Source organism: Magnolia sinica, chromosome 16 (assembly GCF_029962835.1).
Source record: "Magnolia sinica isolate HGM2019 chromosome 16, MsV1, whole genome shotgun sequence".
NCBI classification, from domain to species: domain Eukaryota; kingdom Viridiplantae; phylum Streptophyta; class Magnoliopsida; order Magnoliales; family Magnoliaceae; genus Magnolia; species Magnolia sinica.
The window spans coordinates 4,680,383-4,698,337 of NC_080588.1; the positions used below are offsets into that span (position 1 = coordinate 4,680,383).

General features: G+C 40.3%; 1 protein-coding gene across 3 annotated transcripts in view; it reads left to right on the top strand.

Annotated features, from left to right (window-relative positions):
* Nucleotides 1-17,372, top strand: part of LOC131229653 (protein NAR1) — a 35,662-nt gene extending 18,290 nt beyond the window's left edge. For all 3 annotated transcript variants that reach the window (XM_058225640.1, XM_058225641.1, XM_058225642.1), the window contains 7 exons: nucleotides 6,626-6,752; nucleotides 13,058-13,238; nucleotides 13,444-13,493; nucleotides 13,592-13,763; nucleotides 14,202-14,328; nucleotides 14,449-14,540; nucleotides 16,803-17,372. In XM_058225640.1, the coding sequence (XP_058081623.1) occupies nucleotides 6,626-6,752; nucleotides 13,058-13,238; nucleotides 13,444-13,493; nucleotides 13,592-13,763; nucleotides 14,202-14,328; nucleotides 14,449-14,540; nucleotides 16,803-16,955 (902 nt within the window). In that variant the 3' untranslated portion in view covers nucleotides 16,956-17,372. The remainder of the gene's footprint in view (nucleotides 1-6,625; nucleotides 6,753-13,057; nucleotides 13,239-13,443; nucleotides 13,494-13,591; nucleotides 13,764-14,201; nucleotides 14,329-14,448; nucleotides 14,541-16,802) is intronic.
* Nucleotides 17,373-17,955: the final 583 nt, after the last annotated feature.

Here is a 17,955-nt window from a genome sequence, read left to right on the forward strand (position 1 = left end):
TTTTCAGGTGGATTCTTCAAGCACGTTGATTTCCCATCTTCAATTTGCTGACAACATGTTAGTGTTATGCAAGGCCTCTTTAGATCAAGTAGCCATCTAAAGAGTGTGCTTCGATGCTTTGAGGTGGTTTTGGGTTTGAGAGTAAACCTAGGAAGGTGTCATGTTTGGCATCAAGGTGGAGGAAGATCTATGTCAACTTGCTGCTTTAGTTGGATCGACTCTGTCCTTCCTGTTGCTTTAGTTTAGCCTCCCTTTGGGGGCCAATCTGTTTGTCGCATCCATGTGTGACCCAGTGCTGGAGATAATTGACAGAAACTGGCATCATAGAAGAAAGGTTTTCTGTCTTTGGGAGTCTCGTTTCCTTACCAAAGTGTCATTAGTCAATGTAAGAGGGAGGGACATCGAGTCCAAAAATTGAAAGACGAGGGGGGCCTAGTTATAGGCAGGATTAGAGAGAGGAACTAGAGTCTATTATGCAAACGTTGTTGGAGATTCGGCTCTGGAAAACGAGCTCTATGGAGAACAATGGTGAGTGAGAAGTATAGGGTTTGAAACATATATTTGGATATAGGTCTTTGTGTTAGAGTTCCCAGCCTAAAGCAAGAGTGAGCCTTAGCATAGGTAAGATTAGCGAGAGGAACCTAAGTATTTTATTCAAATGGTGGAGTTCTAGTTCCGAAAAACAAGTGATCTAACCACTTGGATGCAGGAGATTATTAACAGATGAACCAAAGTAAGTCAAATATAATACCATGCCATTCTACCGTGATTAAAAGAGTACCAAATAGATAATGAAATTCAGATTTACGTTAATTCACAATCCCACACAAGCATAAACCACATAAACATGAAAATCTAAGGCCCAATGAGAGATTGGAACTCTCATGTTAGCATAGGTATGGTTATAATTCAATGGGCAGATTTGCGCAATTCTAGGGTTAGGGTTTCAAGGGGTTTTGGAATTTTGGGGAAAATGGGAGAGTTGGGATTTGAGAATTAAGGATTTTCGGGTTTTGCAAGGAATTGGGAAATTAGGGTTTCGAAAGGAATTGGGAATTAGGGTTTTATGCTAGGGTTTATAAGATAGGAAGTTGGATTGAAGAAGGGGAAGAAAATGGAGGGTAGGGGCAAACCATACGGTCATACAACCCCATCCGTATGTGTGGGGCTGGTTTTGATGGGTTGGGTTTGGTGGAGTGATGGCTAGGACAAGATGGATTTAGGTAATGGGTTTAGGTTTCGAAGGAAACGGTAAAGGGATTTAGGGTTTATAGAAGAAAAGTGGAAGAGAAAATGATTTGAGAAGAAGATGAGAATTTTCACAAAAAAAAAAAAAAAACTTTAGAAGAGAATAGGGGCCTGTTTGGGAGCGTGGATTTGGAACCCTTTGGATTTGAAATCCTCCTATTGTGTTTGGCACCCTGGATTGGGAATCAACTTTAATCAAAAGTAGCTATGCATGGTATATTTACAGGGGTTTGAATTTAATTACTAAATCAACTTTAATGTCTCTAATTAGTGATGTATGTAATGTTTGACACAATGGTTGTAATAAGCCCGCTGAAATATATGCTTTGCTTGAAAATGATGAAATTCCAAGTCTTGGATGGGCCACAAGCACAAGATCATGTTTGAGTGACTAACCAACAATTTTTAACCGTTGATTTACATGGACAATGTTTGGACGGTGTTGATCATTGTAGTAAAGTAATTATAGCGATGCAATTGATAATCTGATTGTTATGGGATACCATTAGTGGGCCAGGTGCCTAATAGAATAATAGTCTGGTGACACACATGTTACACATGCAACTCTTGAAAGGATTTAAAATGTAATCCAAGCTCTCACCGTGGATTTCATACACCCTATTTGAGGGGATTTGAAACCCCCAATTACTTTATGGTGCCAAACAACCAGGGGATTTGAAATCCCCTCAAATCCCCCTAAATCCATGGTGCAAACGACCCTGAAGATAGAGATGAGATGGATAACTAGGCTTCACACCTTTAGATTGACACCAAGTAGTCTCTTTTCACAAGAGAATCTCAAATTACATGAGAGAGAGCTTTTTCAAGTAGAAGAGTTGTTTTTCATTCCACCATTATGGGCTAGGCTTGGATGCCCCCACGCATAGTTTCAACATGTGTTTTAACAAAAATACTTCTCACTTAAAAAAACATACCTCACGTCCCATGATGCAATAAACTGAAAATAACTCATCCTAAACTATAAATTACCATAAAAAAATATAAAATCAGTTAATCCTAATACTAATGACTAAAGTGATCGAGGATCACAATGATCCAACTGCCTGATCGAAGGATCCACATGATCCAAAACTCATCAAATAAGCAACCCGCATGCATCTTTCTAGTGTAGGGTCTTCGAAGATGCACAATCATGCGTGCAGGGTCCAAGTCCTCTGTGTGGCCCACCTGGGCCCATGTACAAGTCATCAAGCCAAAGTGAAGGCTGAGCAGATCTCTTCCTCCCTTGATGTACTGTAAATGGTCGGATGTCCTCATCAACAAGCTTTATGGACGAGTGGTTACCGAGAAGTATAGGGCTTTACAAATAATTTTGGATATATTTCCTTACCTTTACAAGGTTTTTGGAGTGGTGATCGAGAAGGATAGGCCAACCAGTCTGGAGCCCGCCTTGTCGACAAAATATGATGGATGATGAGATCTTCGATTTTACAAGGTTGTTGGATCTTCTAAAGGAGTCCAGCCCTTAAATCCTTGAGTTGGATTCCATACTTTGGACGGTTCATTGTTTAGGCAAATTTTCAGTTTGGTCTCTCCATGGACTGATTTCTCCTCCTCCTCCTCCTTCCTCTGGCCTTCTACATCCTTATCACCAGTGGTTCTATGGAGCTCCCCCTCATGTGGCTTGTTTTGTATGGTTGGTGGGTCGGAAGAGGGTGCTTACTATTGACAACTTGCAGAGGGGTCGCTCATCCTCCCCAGTAGTTGTGTCATGTGTATGGATGATGCATAATCCATTAACAAATTTTTTTTTTTTTTTTTTTCTTCATTGTGAATTCGCAAGAAAGGTTTGGGATTACATCTTGTTCGAGCTCCGTACGGTTTGGGTCATGCCGAGGTTGATGGAGGAAGCGATGTTGGCCTAGCACGGGGGAGGAGTCAGGAAACTCAGAAAAGCTAGCTGACGGTTAACTTTAATGGCAATGCTTTGGGCTATTTGGGGAGCCAGGAACGGTCGTTGGTTTCAGAACGAACGAGTGGATGTTGATGTCACAGTCAGAAAAATCCAACGGCTTATAGCTAGTTGGGACACCTGCGGAGTGGCTCCTTGGGCTTTCTCTTTTCACTTCTTGTTTTTGTTCTCTTGTATTCTTTACTTGCTTCCGTGAGTCTTTAGTAAATTGTTGTTACCTCTATAAAAAGAAATTCCCTTCCGTAGGAGTTCCCTGCTCTAAAGTGTGGGAGGTATCCTAATGATGGACAACTTAAAGCCTTGTGCAAGGTTTTGTGTGAAGGAGGTAGATTTGTGAAAGGCGTCAAAGTTTGCTTTTGGGAAGATCCTTAAATAGAGTAGACTACCACCATCATCTAAGCCTTATCCCAACTAAATTGGTTAGAAGATAGATTGTTTGCAGAACAATCCTTGAGGTTGTACTTGATAGTGTTAAAGCGTAACTCTCTAGTAAAAGAGTTCTCTGAGTCTATTGGTATTGAACATTTTATTCACAGAAGAAACATGAAAGAGGAGTTCATCAATTTTCGGCTTCTGCTGGATTCTCTTGATTTGGTAGTTTTGGTGCCTAATGAGGACTGTAGTAGATGAAATAGGGACACTTCTACAAATTTCTCATTGAAGTCTACCTTCCACAAGGCGACAAAGGTGGATTCTTCTTTTGTAGGTTTAGAGGCAAGAGGAGGCTCCACCAAGTATGGTGGCTTTTTCTTGAGCGGCTGTTAGAGATAAACTTTTAACAATCGACCACAAGAGTAGAGGTTGTTCCAGGCCTAGCAGATGTGTCATGTGCAAGGCTGAGGACTGAGCCTGTTCATGACCTCTTCCTTCACTGTTGAGTGGCATCTGAATTATGGTGTCAATTCTTCTCTCTCTCTCTTTTTGGCATATAGTTGCACAAAGCATGAAGCGAAGCAGCAACAAATTCAGGTGTGGGAGTGGGGAAGCGTTTCTTTCAAAATGTAAACAAGGATAAATAGGTGGGAAGTGGGAGCGGGAGTGAGAGCTGAAGTAGGGATTCGAAGCGGTTGCGGTACCAGTTAGAAGGATCCTGCGACTAAGGTTTCGCATGTAATGGATACTGAAGGAGAGGCTTTAAGAGACTTTCAGCAGTTTGTATAGTGGCCCTATCAAGGAAAAATGAAAGGTTATTGGTGTTTGCTTTTGTCAGCCACGTGCTTGGAGATTTAGAATGGGTATAAACACACTTTCATCTTCAAGGGAATTGGATCTTGATAGCCGGATTATTCGATAAAATCAAAGCTAATGTTATCAAGCGAGCAGTCCTTTCCCCTAAAATATTAAGGGTTGTTTGATTCCACATTTGTGTTTGGAGCATATTTGCACAACGCAAGAAGCTAATTGGCAACAAATTCAGGTGTATGAGTAGGGAAGCGTCTCTTTCAATATGTAAACAAGTATAAATAGGTGGGAAGCAGGAGTGGGAGGGAGAGTTCGAATCGGGAATTCAAAGCGGAAGTGACACCTAGTTAGAAGGATCCTGCAATTAAGGTTTAGAGTGGAGAAATGGAATGCTATTGGTCTAAGCTTTTGTGGGGCGAGCTTGGTTGGTTGTCTTGTGGGCCGGCAATCTTGTTTGTTGGGCTTAGCCTCAAGCCTTTCGTTAAATATTTATTTTAATCTTATGAGGTTAGAGGGCCTTTTTTGGGTCTTTCTGTTGAAAGCCAGTTGGTCTTTTATTGGGGTGATGCAGGACCGATGCATGAATTGAGTAACATGTGAGATCAAATAGCCGAATTAAGGTGCTTACAAAAAAACACAAACATCGCTATAATCATCACAAATATCCTGAAAATCAAAAGAAAACCATGCATAATCCTAGCCTAAGCTACCAACATCGTAATTTAAGATCATAAATAATTTTATTTTATTTTATTTTATTTTATTATTATTTTTTTTTTTTAAAGGTTCTAATGGATGTAGGGACATCTAATTAGCATAGGATATAGTCTATTTCAAAATAGGAAATTTAATACAACCTAGGGCGAAATTTAGGGTTAGGGTAATTTGAGAAAGTAGGAAAATTGTGAATTTTAGGTTTAGGGTTAGAGTTTGGATTGCCGATGGGTATGGGAAAGTTGGGTTTGGGAGAATGAAAATTTGGGATGAGAGAATTAAGAATATGAAGGAAATACCTGGATGGGGAAAAAAAGAGAAGATGGTGTGGGGATAGATGGAGACCTCGCACCTCCGTTGATAAAGATTAGCCTCACACCAATCTTCCTTTCAAATCGCATGAAGATGGGAGAATAAAGCAAGGGCTTTTCTCTCTCTCTCTCTGTTTTTTTTTTTTTAAATTTTTTTAAAATTTTTTTAAATCACGAAATTCAATGAGGGAGCGGTCACACGCCCTCCTCTTTTATAGATTCAAGAAGTTTCAAAAATTACAAAAATCCCCGTCTTGTGAACTTTAACGAAAATAGCCCTAGTCTAAATAAAATCAACTAAAGCACTCAAATGTATTCAAATATAAAATAATCAAAAACTAAATCTTAAAATATGATAAAGTTTAAAACTGATGTGGACGATCAACAATCAATGACCCGATCATGTGATCCATGCGATCCAATGGTCCGATCGTCACATCCCTCCGATCCAACAGTCTGGATCACTCCATAAAGCAACCCATATGCATCTTCCCAGCATGAGGTCTTCCAGATGCTCACACATGCACATGTGGTCTTCAGCACGATCACAGGTACTCTCATAGCCATAGGGAAATCGGCGCGGCCCGCTTCCTCCTCTGATATGTACGTAAGGGTGTACGTGACATGATGTCCTCCTCATTATGGGGTCCTGTCCTCTTTTTCTGTTTTAATAAATCAGTTTTTGGTTAATTCGATATGCAGTGGATGGTCCCAAATTCTATTGCTCTCTTTGGAAGCTTGGGAATTTGATCCTAGAAGGTTGTAAGGGAGAGATTTTGTGGAATTTGTTATCCTTGGCAATCTTATGGGCCATCTAGAGAGAGGATAGTTGATCTTTTGATAATAAATGAGAGGTGTTTCCAAAGTGGTTGATAGAGTTCAACACTATGTCAGCTTGTGGGCTCTGCTATTAATGGGCTAGCTGTTGTAGATTTCTGCCTTCATGCCCTCTTTTCTTATGAAATTCATTTACTGATAACAAAGGCTTGAAAGCTGAGTACTGGGACAGGCTATGATGATGATGATGATTATTGTTCACTTGGTGTGCCTTGCCTATTTGTGAACGTTCCTCAAAGAATTGTACACCCCAACAACATAGAGCTCATGGATACTAAGCTGTACATGTTTTTCTGAAGTTTTAGACAAATTGTTGCTTCATGATTATCATATCATTGTAGTTATACTATGGTCGTTTCATGTACTGTTGTTCAATTTAATGATCTTTCTATGCATCCAGGTTGGATATGCTATGCTGAAAAAACACTTGGCTCATATATACTGCCTTATATTTCTTCTGTGAAGAGTCCACAACAAGCAATCGGGGCAACCATCAAGCATCACATTTGCCAAAAAATGGGTCTAATGTAAGTTCTGATAGTCCAAATACCACCCTTGTGACTTTGGTGCTTCTCATTACTAGAATATTATATGACATTATTTTTCCAGTTTGGGAGTGAATTTTTGAATTCTTTCCATTCCTCTGTTAGGAAGATTCTGAGAATCTAAGTGCTCTCTTGGCCACCTAAGGCCTTTGAGTCTTTACCGAAACTGCCTAGAGTGACTCTTTACCTTTTATTGGGTGAGGGTGGGGGTTATTTTGAACTTTTATAAGGTCATGCTTGATGCAGGCGCACACAATCCCCTAAATGTGCAGTGCCAATCAAATCAAAATCGTGCAGATCACCTTTTGAGTCGTACAATTCAAATTGAATCATACCCTAAACTATTAGATCAGGGGAATTATAAGTCCATATCTGTCTCCATTTTACAATGGATGAAAAAATGATCCACGGTATCCTCTTTCCCCAACACCTGAAATGTATGCTTCAGAAGACTTGGTTACTCTTTCTAAAGTTATCAAGCATGAGGATCTTATTCATCATTGCTATCAACCATGGTTGTTAATATCTTACTGCGTATAATTTGAATCGTATGAGTCAATCAAATCTTATGGGAAATTATTTGAAACTTATTCAAAACGAATCATGTCCTAAACAATTCAGTTCAGGGGAATGAATTGTTTTTTGGGGGATCTGTATGATGAATGATAAGACGATCCTTGTCTGTCTCCATCTTACAACGAATGAAAAGATGATCCACGGTTTCCTTTTCCTCCAACACATGAAACATATGCTTCCAAACAGTTGGTAACTCTTTCTAATATTATCAAGCACGAGTATCTTATTCATCATCGCTGTCAACTGTTGTTGTTAAAATCTTACTGCATATGATTTGAATCTTATGATTCAATTCACATCTTATGGGAAACTATTTGAGTCTTAATTTAATCCCAAAAGCCCTAGCTGAATCCTATGATTTACTGGTAATCGTACTATTTTACTTAAATTGTATGGTTCAATGAAAAAAATGAAAAAGAAAAAGAAAAAAGCAAGGGTCATGGTTGTGGGCGCTAAACCATGGCTAATAAATTTGCTAATTTTTTCCCTTATTTTTTCATTCCAAAGTTATTTGGGGCCTTTTGAGTCTAATACCATCCCTTGCACTTGCATTAAGCAGTTGTGTGGGCATTTTTGAGTTTTGTATCTTTTACAGCATACATGGCTGACTCCAATGGTGATGGCTATAGCAGAACTGAAGATGTTAATGCAACTGACATCATTTGACTATTTGACATAGATACATATATTTGAGTGTTTATCTTTCATTCATCTGGGGATTTTACCTTTGGTACTTAAAACTTGGAAGTTAGAAGCCAAAATACATGTGAATTATCTTTTTTCTAAACAAAAACAGATAATTTGTTGCCGTATTATGCTGATATTATGCAGATTCCTTGGTGTGGCATTAAAACATAGAATATTTGATCATATCCAACTATTCAAGGTGTTCCAAAACGGTAGCGGTGGCCGTAACAGCCACCACCATTACTGTTATGATACGGGCCGTTACGGCCGTTATGGCCTTTTCTTGTTGTTTGAAAAAACTGTTACAAGACCGTTACAAGGCCGTTATGGGACCGTTACGGTCCGTTACAGGGCTGTTACAGGCTGCTATGGACTGTTACAGCCTGTTTTTTTCTATAACGGCCATTACAGCCTTTTCAACCTTGTAACGCGTAATGGTTATGACTGTTACCGTTACGTAACGGCTGTTATGGCCATTACGTAACCGATTTTGAATACCTTGCAACTATTTTATATTTTGATATTATTCTTCTTCTGTATTTTTCTATATTTTATAAAACAAAATTGTAAAAATACTTAGGATCTTGCAATTTATGATTACAGATCTGATATGGCTTTTAGAACATTGCATCTGACTAATTGCTTCCACTTCAGATGAGAATGATATTGCCCTAAACCTTCACAAGAAATGAAACCTCACACCTAGGTGCCACAAGAGCACCAAGAACAATGTGAAAGAGAAGTTTCCAAAGAAGAACGTTTCCACACGTGAGTATTTGCTTCCAATGTTCCAGAAATCTTCAGCATGAGTCTTTGACAAGTTTTAATCAGTTCTGTCATCTTTAAGGTTCCTCCTAAAACTCACAATCCAAAACAACTACCTGGAGAAACTCCTGGCAGCGTTTAAGTAGCAGTCGTAAGTGGTAACACCATAAATATTGGGAATTTACATTCAAGAGTTCCTCTTCCAACCCAAGCATGGCCCAAAACTTCACATGGTCCCCATCACCAACCAGGTACTGAATCCTTTGTTGGATAGATGATCCTCTAGCTAGAAAAATTCCTTCCTTCCCTATCAGATGTATTCTTAGACTTGCTTATGGCCTTTCCGGACTTCAGATGCAACTCTCAAAACACAAACTAGACCAACCTTATTTTGTTCCTTGATACTTAACCAATGTTCACTAGTTCATGAACGAATTTAGCAAAATGATGTAGGACAAAAAGAAATTGCATGTGTATATGCCTATGTATGAAGGGAAGAGATCTAGTCCACCAGGGAGGAAGTCCCATGCCGTACATGTGGCATATGTTTATGATGATCCAAACCGTTCATTCATCGGGGCGACCATGAATTGAGTAATAGATCAAAAATCACATTGACTGTAAAATATTTTTTTGAAGAGCACATTGACTGGAAAATCCTTGCCATTAAAAAAATAAAATTGCAGAGCAGAAATAGTAAAATCTGGTAACTAAATTTTGTATGACGTTTTGGCATGGTTAGGATTGTCCGATGATTGTGATTTTTGGTTTATTGTCCATTTAGAGAGCCTTATGGTGAATGACCTTTTCAGATCAAAATACACATGCCAAGCATATGGTATGAACCTAGGAGGACAAATACCATCCTCCCTAGAGGACTGGATCTCTTCCCACGTATACATGTATGTGAACTAAAAAATATGGAACCACAGCTAAATGTCTATCTACATAACTGATATAGAAGTACACATCAATTTGTGTACATGTATACATTTATGTGAACTAAAAAATATGGAACCACAGCTAAATGTCTAACTACATAACTGATATAGAAGTTCACATCAATTTGTGTAAGTGATATAAAAGAGTAAACTACTCTCTCTCTCTCTCTCTCCATCAACTCTTCCCTCTCTCTAACTAATCCCCACCCTTAAAAAAAATCTTAGTCAAAAACCCCTCCTCTCTCTTTTTGCTCAACCTCAGCCCTCATCAATTGATGACATTGATCAATTCCTCCCCCTCCCCCTCCCCCTCCCCCTGAATATCCCTATATTAATGTCTTAATGCAATTATTCACATTTTCATAACGAACATTTTTGTTCTTTCAAAAACAAGTTTAATTCACGGTTTAACAAGAAAAAATACCTAGTTTTTTGTGATCTTTTGAATTATACAAAGTCCAAAATTTTAATGCAATACGTTCTAGTAACTTATCATGACCTCTGAAGCACATGCAGTTAGTCCTGGGACCTCCACCATTACTACTTGCTTAAGAGAGTCCAATTTCTTTCATAGCCAACTCAGCCCTCATTCTTGGCTTTTGAAAATCTTTCCAATTTATGATATGGAACTTATGACCTGTTTGGCTGTTTCCTTGCCTTCCCAACAGAAGTACCTTTGAAGTTTTTCCAATTTCTTACCTACCTTTTCCTGAATATTGGTTCTGGTCCCCGGCCATGGGTCAGGTATGAGCCTGATTTTGAACTTTGATTAATAAACAGGTTGGACCAAAGCCTATGTTTTGCAGAATTTTCTATTCAAGCCCAACCTGAGCCAGAGAATAGGCCCGCTTATGATGTTAATGTGTGGGCTTGGGCTTGAAATTGAAGGCCCAGTTACTAAATGGTCCAGGCTCTGACCTGACTTTTTGGCCCTATTAATATTGGGTTGGGCTCATGTTGACCTTGACCCCACAGGCACCCAGCTAATTGCCAGACTTAATTATGATTTATAAATTATAATAAATGATAAACCAGCTGTTTATCCACTGCCTTTTCACTCAAAGGATTTGGTGGAAGACTCTTTCTGTGTTTAAGATGGGAGTGGTGATGCTTCGATGGTGGATCTTCTAATGCTTTGTCATGGTAGTGGCAAGGGAGACTAGGAATCTGTTGTTATGACGCTCTATTTACTAGTTGTTCTTCCTTGGGGCATAGTGGTGGGAGCATAACTATCACACTTCCAAAATAAGGTTAGCCAGGTGGTAGTAGTCTTCCTCAGAGTTGGAGGATATGTAGCCGAGTGGGCCTAACTGCAGAATTTTACGAATCTTTGTGGGGTCCTTTTCCTTTCTTTTAATAAAATTTCATTTGCCTTGGAAAAAAAAAATGATAAACCAGAACATTAGTCAATATTCAGTTGATAAGTGTGATTCTCCCTCTCAAAGAGAAATCCTCATTTCCATTCTATTAATTTCCTCTTATTCTTTCAACAACCACATCTCCCAAAGAGACAACTCCATCTCCACTCTAGCAACTTTCCGTTTTCCCACCTGTATCTCACAGTGACATGTCGCAAGCCCCCCTCGAGCAAGGTAGTTTATTGGTAATTTCTCATTGTGCAACTCAACCAATCTTCCACCAGTTGAATGTTTATCCCATGTGCCACAACAATGACAATGACGCTTTTCCTGGTATTGACCCTTAGCATGGAAGCCATTTCAAAAAATGTTGCAACTTCTTTGATGTTCTTAGTTTGCTTGGTAGTCTTCGAACCTTGCAGGTAATGAGGTGTTGTTGACAGCCCCCAGCTTCTGATTTGGCATTCAGGCTAAGTCTGTGCCTGCTTTTCCTATATCGAGCTGAATTCCTGCCACATATTCTGCCCCATGCTAAGCTTGGGCCTAGGTTCCTTGCATTTCAGGTCTGGATTGGCCTTGGTCTGGCCCAGTTGCAACCAACCTGGGTGTTTATTTCGGCACTGTCCGCATGCATTTCTCTATGTTGGTATTAGGGCGATGAGTATGCATGCAGGACATGGCATGCATATTTGTGTATGAGCTCCAATGAGTGCACAATTTTTGTGTGTTAATGAGGTGGCAATGGTGGAAAAGAGAATAAAGTGGATAAATCTGCATCAGCATTAGGGGTGTGACTCAGGTGGATTGGGTCGGGTTCAGGGTCAACGTGATCCCGAACAGACCTCAAGAGGATCCAACCCGCAATCTAACCTGACCTGGATTCAAAACCAAGGTTCCCAACTCGAACATAACCTGAGTTCCTTTATATCCGACCCAACCCCACCCAAATACATGTGATTATTCCCAATCCGAATTTGCTCAACCTGAACTCAACCAGCAGAACTTGACAACCCGAGCCGAACTCAGGTTGGGTCAATCGGGTTCGGGTCAACTCAAACCCAAGTTGCAGCCCTAATCAGCATTCCTGCCATTAATTGCATAATAAATGTGTAATGGTGGATGACAATTGATTTTCTGTTTTCCAACTTGGGGCAGTTGCATAACCATCCTTCGGACCACCTTTAAACTAACATTAAGGTAACTAAACTACGTGGGTATAACTCTAATGGGAGCAAAATGGCTAATTGTATGGTACTCCACTTTATTTATATGTTATCATATATTTAAGGAAGTCAGGGACTTGGGATCTTGATATTCTGTAGAAATTTTCCTTTCCAATATTCACTTTGAGCTTATCATTTTCATGACTCCATGACTGGAGCTATTGTCCACTTTGACATGATTGAGCTGCTGGGTCGTCATCTTGCTGCTCTGTGGAATAAGCTTTCCTTTTTAGTAAGGAATTAATCTGATCAAGAAGAGAATCTCATACTTCCCAACACAAGACCCTAGGATGCTGAGCTTGAAGGCTCACAAGTGTCGTGTAGCTCTTATACCTTCTCTCATTATCCTCAGTCCTTGATAGAGTGGAATGGCAGAACAGGATTCTTGTCGCCAGACCCAATTTATTGGGACAAGGCTTAGATGATGACGACGACATATGGCTCAATGGACTGGTGCTTTCAATGTTTCTTTCAGTGTGCTTCATAAGGCTTTGCATCTCTGATTACGAAAAGTTGTCCATTGTTTCTTTCAGTGTGCTTCATAAGACTTTGCATCTCTGATTACGAAAAGTTGTCCATTGCGCAACAATTGTCGAAATTCTTGGGTTTCAGAGGGTCACGGCCCACAATTTCTTGCAATTCAGTTCATGTTTCTTCCCAGTACTCATGACACGGTGGGCAGTGCTTCCAATTTTTTGTTGATTGCACTTCTTAAGTAAATTGTGAATGTTTGACAGGCCGGAGAAAATCTACCATGTAACAGTGATGCCCTGTTATGATAAGAAGCTTGAAGCTGCTAGAGATGATTTTGTATTTTCAGTGGAACATCAAGGAGAAACTGGTTATGATGATGCAGGCCCAAGGATTCCAGAGGTAGACTCAGTTTTGACATCAGGAGAAGTATTGGAATTGATACAGGTGAAGATACGCATGCTAATTATTCTATCAGCATTTCATATTTTCAGTTGATGGATAAGGGTGTGTTTGTCGGCACAAATATAATGAAATATCATGATATTTCATGATATTTGGTTGGTGCAACCAAACTCAGCCTAAACATATCTGTCAGGGAAGTTATATTTGTTTTTTGTAACGAAGGAAATTGTTATTGGGTTTGCTGCAGCTGAAATCCGTCAATTTGAAGGCATTGGAAGAATCGCCTCTCGATAGACTGTAATGCTTTTGGTTACTCTTGCTTGAGAATTCTGTGCATGCACCATGGAGTTAGTTTCTTGAAAAATGCACTCAACATTTTAAATAATTTTCCACAGACTAACAAACGTGGATGAAGAAGGGCGACTTTTTGGTGTTCCTGGAGGCTCTGGAGGTTATGCAGATACGGTTTTTCGCCATGCTGCTACAACGCTTTTTGGGAGGGAAATTAAAGGGCCTCTTGACTTCAAGATATTGCGGAATTCAGATTTTCGGGAAGTAAATCTAGAAGTGAGTGGCAATCTTCTCTCTGTTGATCTAAACTCTAGTTTGATACAGTGTTCTCAGGTTTTCATCTTGTACAAGTTGGGTGTATGGTTCAGTAGTCAAATCATTGATATGGCCTAGCCTCACTTTGGATGGCCCATACACTGTGAATTTCCCATATGGGAAAATTCTAACCCTTCGATTGTTGTCCAACAAACAGACAGTTAAGAAAGAAAATAATGCAAAAAAGTCCACATGCAAGCAAAAAAGGCCAAAGATTCAATCGGTAGGGTCTTCCAATCGGGCCATGTGCAGTGGGTGCCATTGTATCAGCAGTTTGGGCCCCACTTACTCAAACTGAAAATCCAAGTGCACTGAAAAATTCTTGGGCTGAATTGCTGTATAATAGCTCATAATTTTATGTTTAATATAACATTTCAGCTAATTCAATTATAAATTCAGGTTGAAGGTAAAACAGTTTTAAGATTCGCACTTTGTTATGGCTTCCGGAACCTGCAGAATATTGTAAGGAAGATTAAAATTAAGAAATGCGAGTATGATTTTGTGGAGGTTATGGCATGCCCTTCAGGTATTTCCTTTTTCTTGTTTAAGCATTTTACTGTGGATTATCAAATCACGACCTTAGTCGGTCAGGTATCCTTTTCATAAGCGGGATAAGTGTTTATCTGATTCTGATTCCCATTAACAGGCTGTCTCAACGGTGGAGGTCAAATCAAACCAAAGACAGGACAATCTGCCAAAGATGTTATTCAAACATTAGAAGATGTATATATGGAAAATGTAAGTCCATTCTCTGAGCATCTGATTTATCTTTATCATTTTACACGCACAACCTTGGGATTGCATCATCTTTTATAAGGGGTGCACTCCTGTGGTACCGAGCAGAAGTGGGCCCACGTGATGTATTCACATCATCCATCCTTCCATTGGATGGGACACGTCACATTACCACCAGGGGCCAAAAATCACCTCAAAAGGAAACTCAGGTGGACCAGAGGACAGGGGGGCTTCCATATTATTTGTGTGGGGTACCCACCATGTTGCATATACATAATCCAGGCCATCTAAGACCCTTCATCTGCCCTGGATGAAGGGTCAGAAAAAAATTAGGCTGTTCTGCAAGTCAGGGAGGGCCTGGCGAGAATCAATTGTAGGCATCCCCTCCGACCTTGTTCCCTGTTCTGTGGCCCACCATACTTTTGGATCAATCTAATTTTCAGGCCCTTCGGGTAAACTGAGGGATTGCATCCGATGGATGGGCTGGATGTGATACCCACATGGACCCCAAATCTGCCTGGTGCCACCATAAGCTTACAGCACCAGGGGAGCACCTCATCATATGATATGCCAGAAGATTATGCTATTTATGCTTTATATATCTATAGGCTTTTAATTGTTCTTGCAGCTGTATATATAGGCACGCATTGGGTGTGCTTGGGTGCTCATGGGTTTCTAAGGATGACAGGATGTGATGCCATCAATTGTTGTTGATATAAAGAGCGGGACCTTCCCTCTCTATCTCAACCGCCATTTTGAGGGACAATGTAGAAAAATACTAGCATGCCTTATGTGGAAGCTATTTTCCTTGCTGCTCCAAACACCTTGGTGCATTGGGTATGGACGGGGAGCCTCAGTGCTCCCTCAATTTTGGACAACTGTTTAATTTCACATATGCATCAAGGTTAGGGGTGTACATCGAGTCGAACCAAGTCAAGCTGGCCTCAGCTCGACTCGGCTCGGCCACTAGCTGACCTCAGCTTGAACTCGGCTCGGCTCAGTTTGGTCAGCAGCTCGGGCCGAGTTCGAGCTAATATCGAACCGAATTTGTCATTGAGGCATTTTCACAAACACCTAGACTGCACCTTCAAAATCTCACTGTATTTGAGATAGCAGCAATGGTTTTACAGGTATTTTATCAAACACCTTCTATGCAACATAAAAATCAAGAAAAAAAGAGTGTTGGTTTCATATACATACTTTCTTTGCCACTAGTCACACTTCTTTGAGTCATTTCATCAAACACTTGGTGAGCAACATCAATATCATAGTAACCGAGTCACCGAACTGGTTTGATCCGAGTTTGATTCAACCTGGGTTTGATTCGACTCAAGTCGAGCTGGGGCCAGCTCGAACTCATTTTCGAGCTTAAAAAATCAGCTCGACTCGGCTCGAACTCAGCTTCGAACCGAGTCAAATCGAGCTTTTTCGAGTTGAGTCGAGCGAGCTAACCGAGCTAGCTCTGTTCGTGTACACCCCTAATCAAGGTTCGTTTTTCTTATATAAAAATAAGACGTGGTCCCTCTCCTTTGTGTCTTGTAATGGGAAACGCTTGCAAAATGACAAGTGTGATGGAATGATGAATTTAATGTACGCAAGCAATTTTCTGAGCTATAATGGTGTGGTGTGTTATGGATTATAATGCCGTTTTCACTTTTCAGTAGCAAAAAATAAAAAATAAAATAAAATTTCCGGCGAGCTCTCTCTCTTGCACATATATTCTGCATAAATCATGCACAAACCTTCTGCTGCTGAACAATGGTGGAGGGCATTACCCTCTCTCTCTCTCTCTCTCTCTTTTTCTGGCATTAATCTCTCTCTCATGCACGAACCTACCTTCTAGAGTTTGTCTGAACAATGGGCTTCGTTAATCCTTCACCAATGGTGGAGGGCATTATCTTCAGCATGCCCATCAATCTTGGCCATCCATTAGAATGGTCGAGGACTTGGATAGGCTGGATGCTCATTAAACCTTTAGCAACAATACATTCTTTATCTATCCAATTCATAGGCATTGTGGGTAGCTTTCTCATCTATCCAATTCATGGACATTGTGGATAACTTTCTCATGTGCTGAATAATCCAGTTGATATGGGTTTTGGGCGGCAGCCTATCCAACTGGATGCCTCTGAGCACATTCACTGATGGGTGTTGGCAGAGGCTAGTACCTTTCACCACCGTGGGGAATTTTTTAACAAAACACAAACTTATAATGCAGTGCAGAGTGCCTGTAAATAAACTGACATTCTGCGACATATTTTTCAGGTTTTGGTAGCGGACCCTTATGAGAATCCGCTGGTGAAGAACTTATACGCCGAATGGTTGGGCAATCCTGGTTCGGAGAAGGCTAAAAGGCACATACACACTGAATATCACCCCATTTTAAAAAGCATCACTTCACAGCTGCACAACTGGTGAGATGTTATTTACACTGTTCGTCCTATCTTTGCCAATGGCAGGCTTCATCGCAACGTGCCCTCTCCGCGCTCATCCCCACATGCTGCAGAAGGCCCGTTAATGGGGCATCATCACTACCTATAAAGTAAACACATCATCTTACAACCGGTGGGGTATGCCATTTTTTTTTTTTTGCAGAAGGGAATCAATCATTTATATGTATGTGCATGTATTATTATGATGTATGTGCTTCACGTGTATATACATCACAAAATGTATATTCTTTGCATTCCAAGATCGCCGTGTGGCCCACCTTTCTTGTCATAGATGTAACAGGTGGAATCTTGCAGAGTAGATTTTGAACAGATCGGTCTGAGACTGGGTCTACTTTGTATTTTGAAAATGAATAATGGTTTTGGAAGCTCTATTAATTTCTTAGATGGTTCTTGTTGAGGTTGACTTTGACTCTTAACCGGTGCGCTGGATCAGGAAGGGATCATACCAGACATGTGACAGTGCAGATGGATCGAAGCCATCATTCTAGCAAGTCATCTCCTTAGACTTACCTAATTGATAGTCTCGCTAAACAGATAATCCTAGCCCTCGGATACAGCAAAACCAATTTGTCTTCAAAGTTCAGTTTTATTTTTTTCCAACTGTGGACCATTTATGGTAAGGATCCAGCATCTGGATGTTCTGGATACACCCACACCACATGCCATGTGTACCGCCTGTCAAAGGATAGCCGATGCGCCCACCAGAATAACAGCAGTTGTTCCAAATGTGGAGCCGAATAGGAGAACTGAGTTAGCTTGGTTAACTTCCTTGCCTCTACTTGGAAAAGCTCGACTTGACTCGGTTTGAAATTGGGTTTGATCTAAATATGTTTAAATTAAAAATATATATTATCTATATATTAAAAATCCTAAAACCTAAACTCAAACTCAGCTCATAGCTGGAACTCTCGTGGAAAGACTGAGCTCAAGTTCAGCTTGAGCTGCTAACTTAGCTGAGTTGAGCT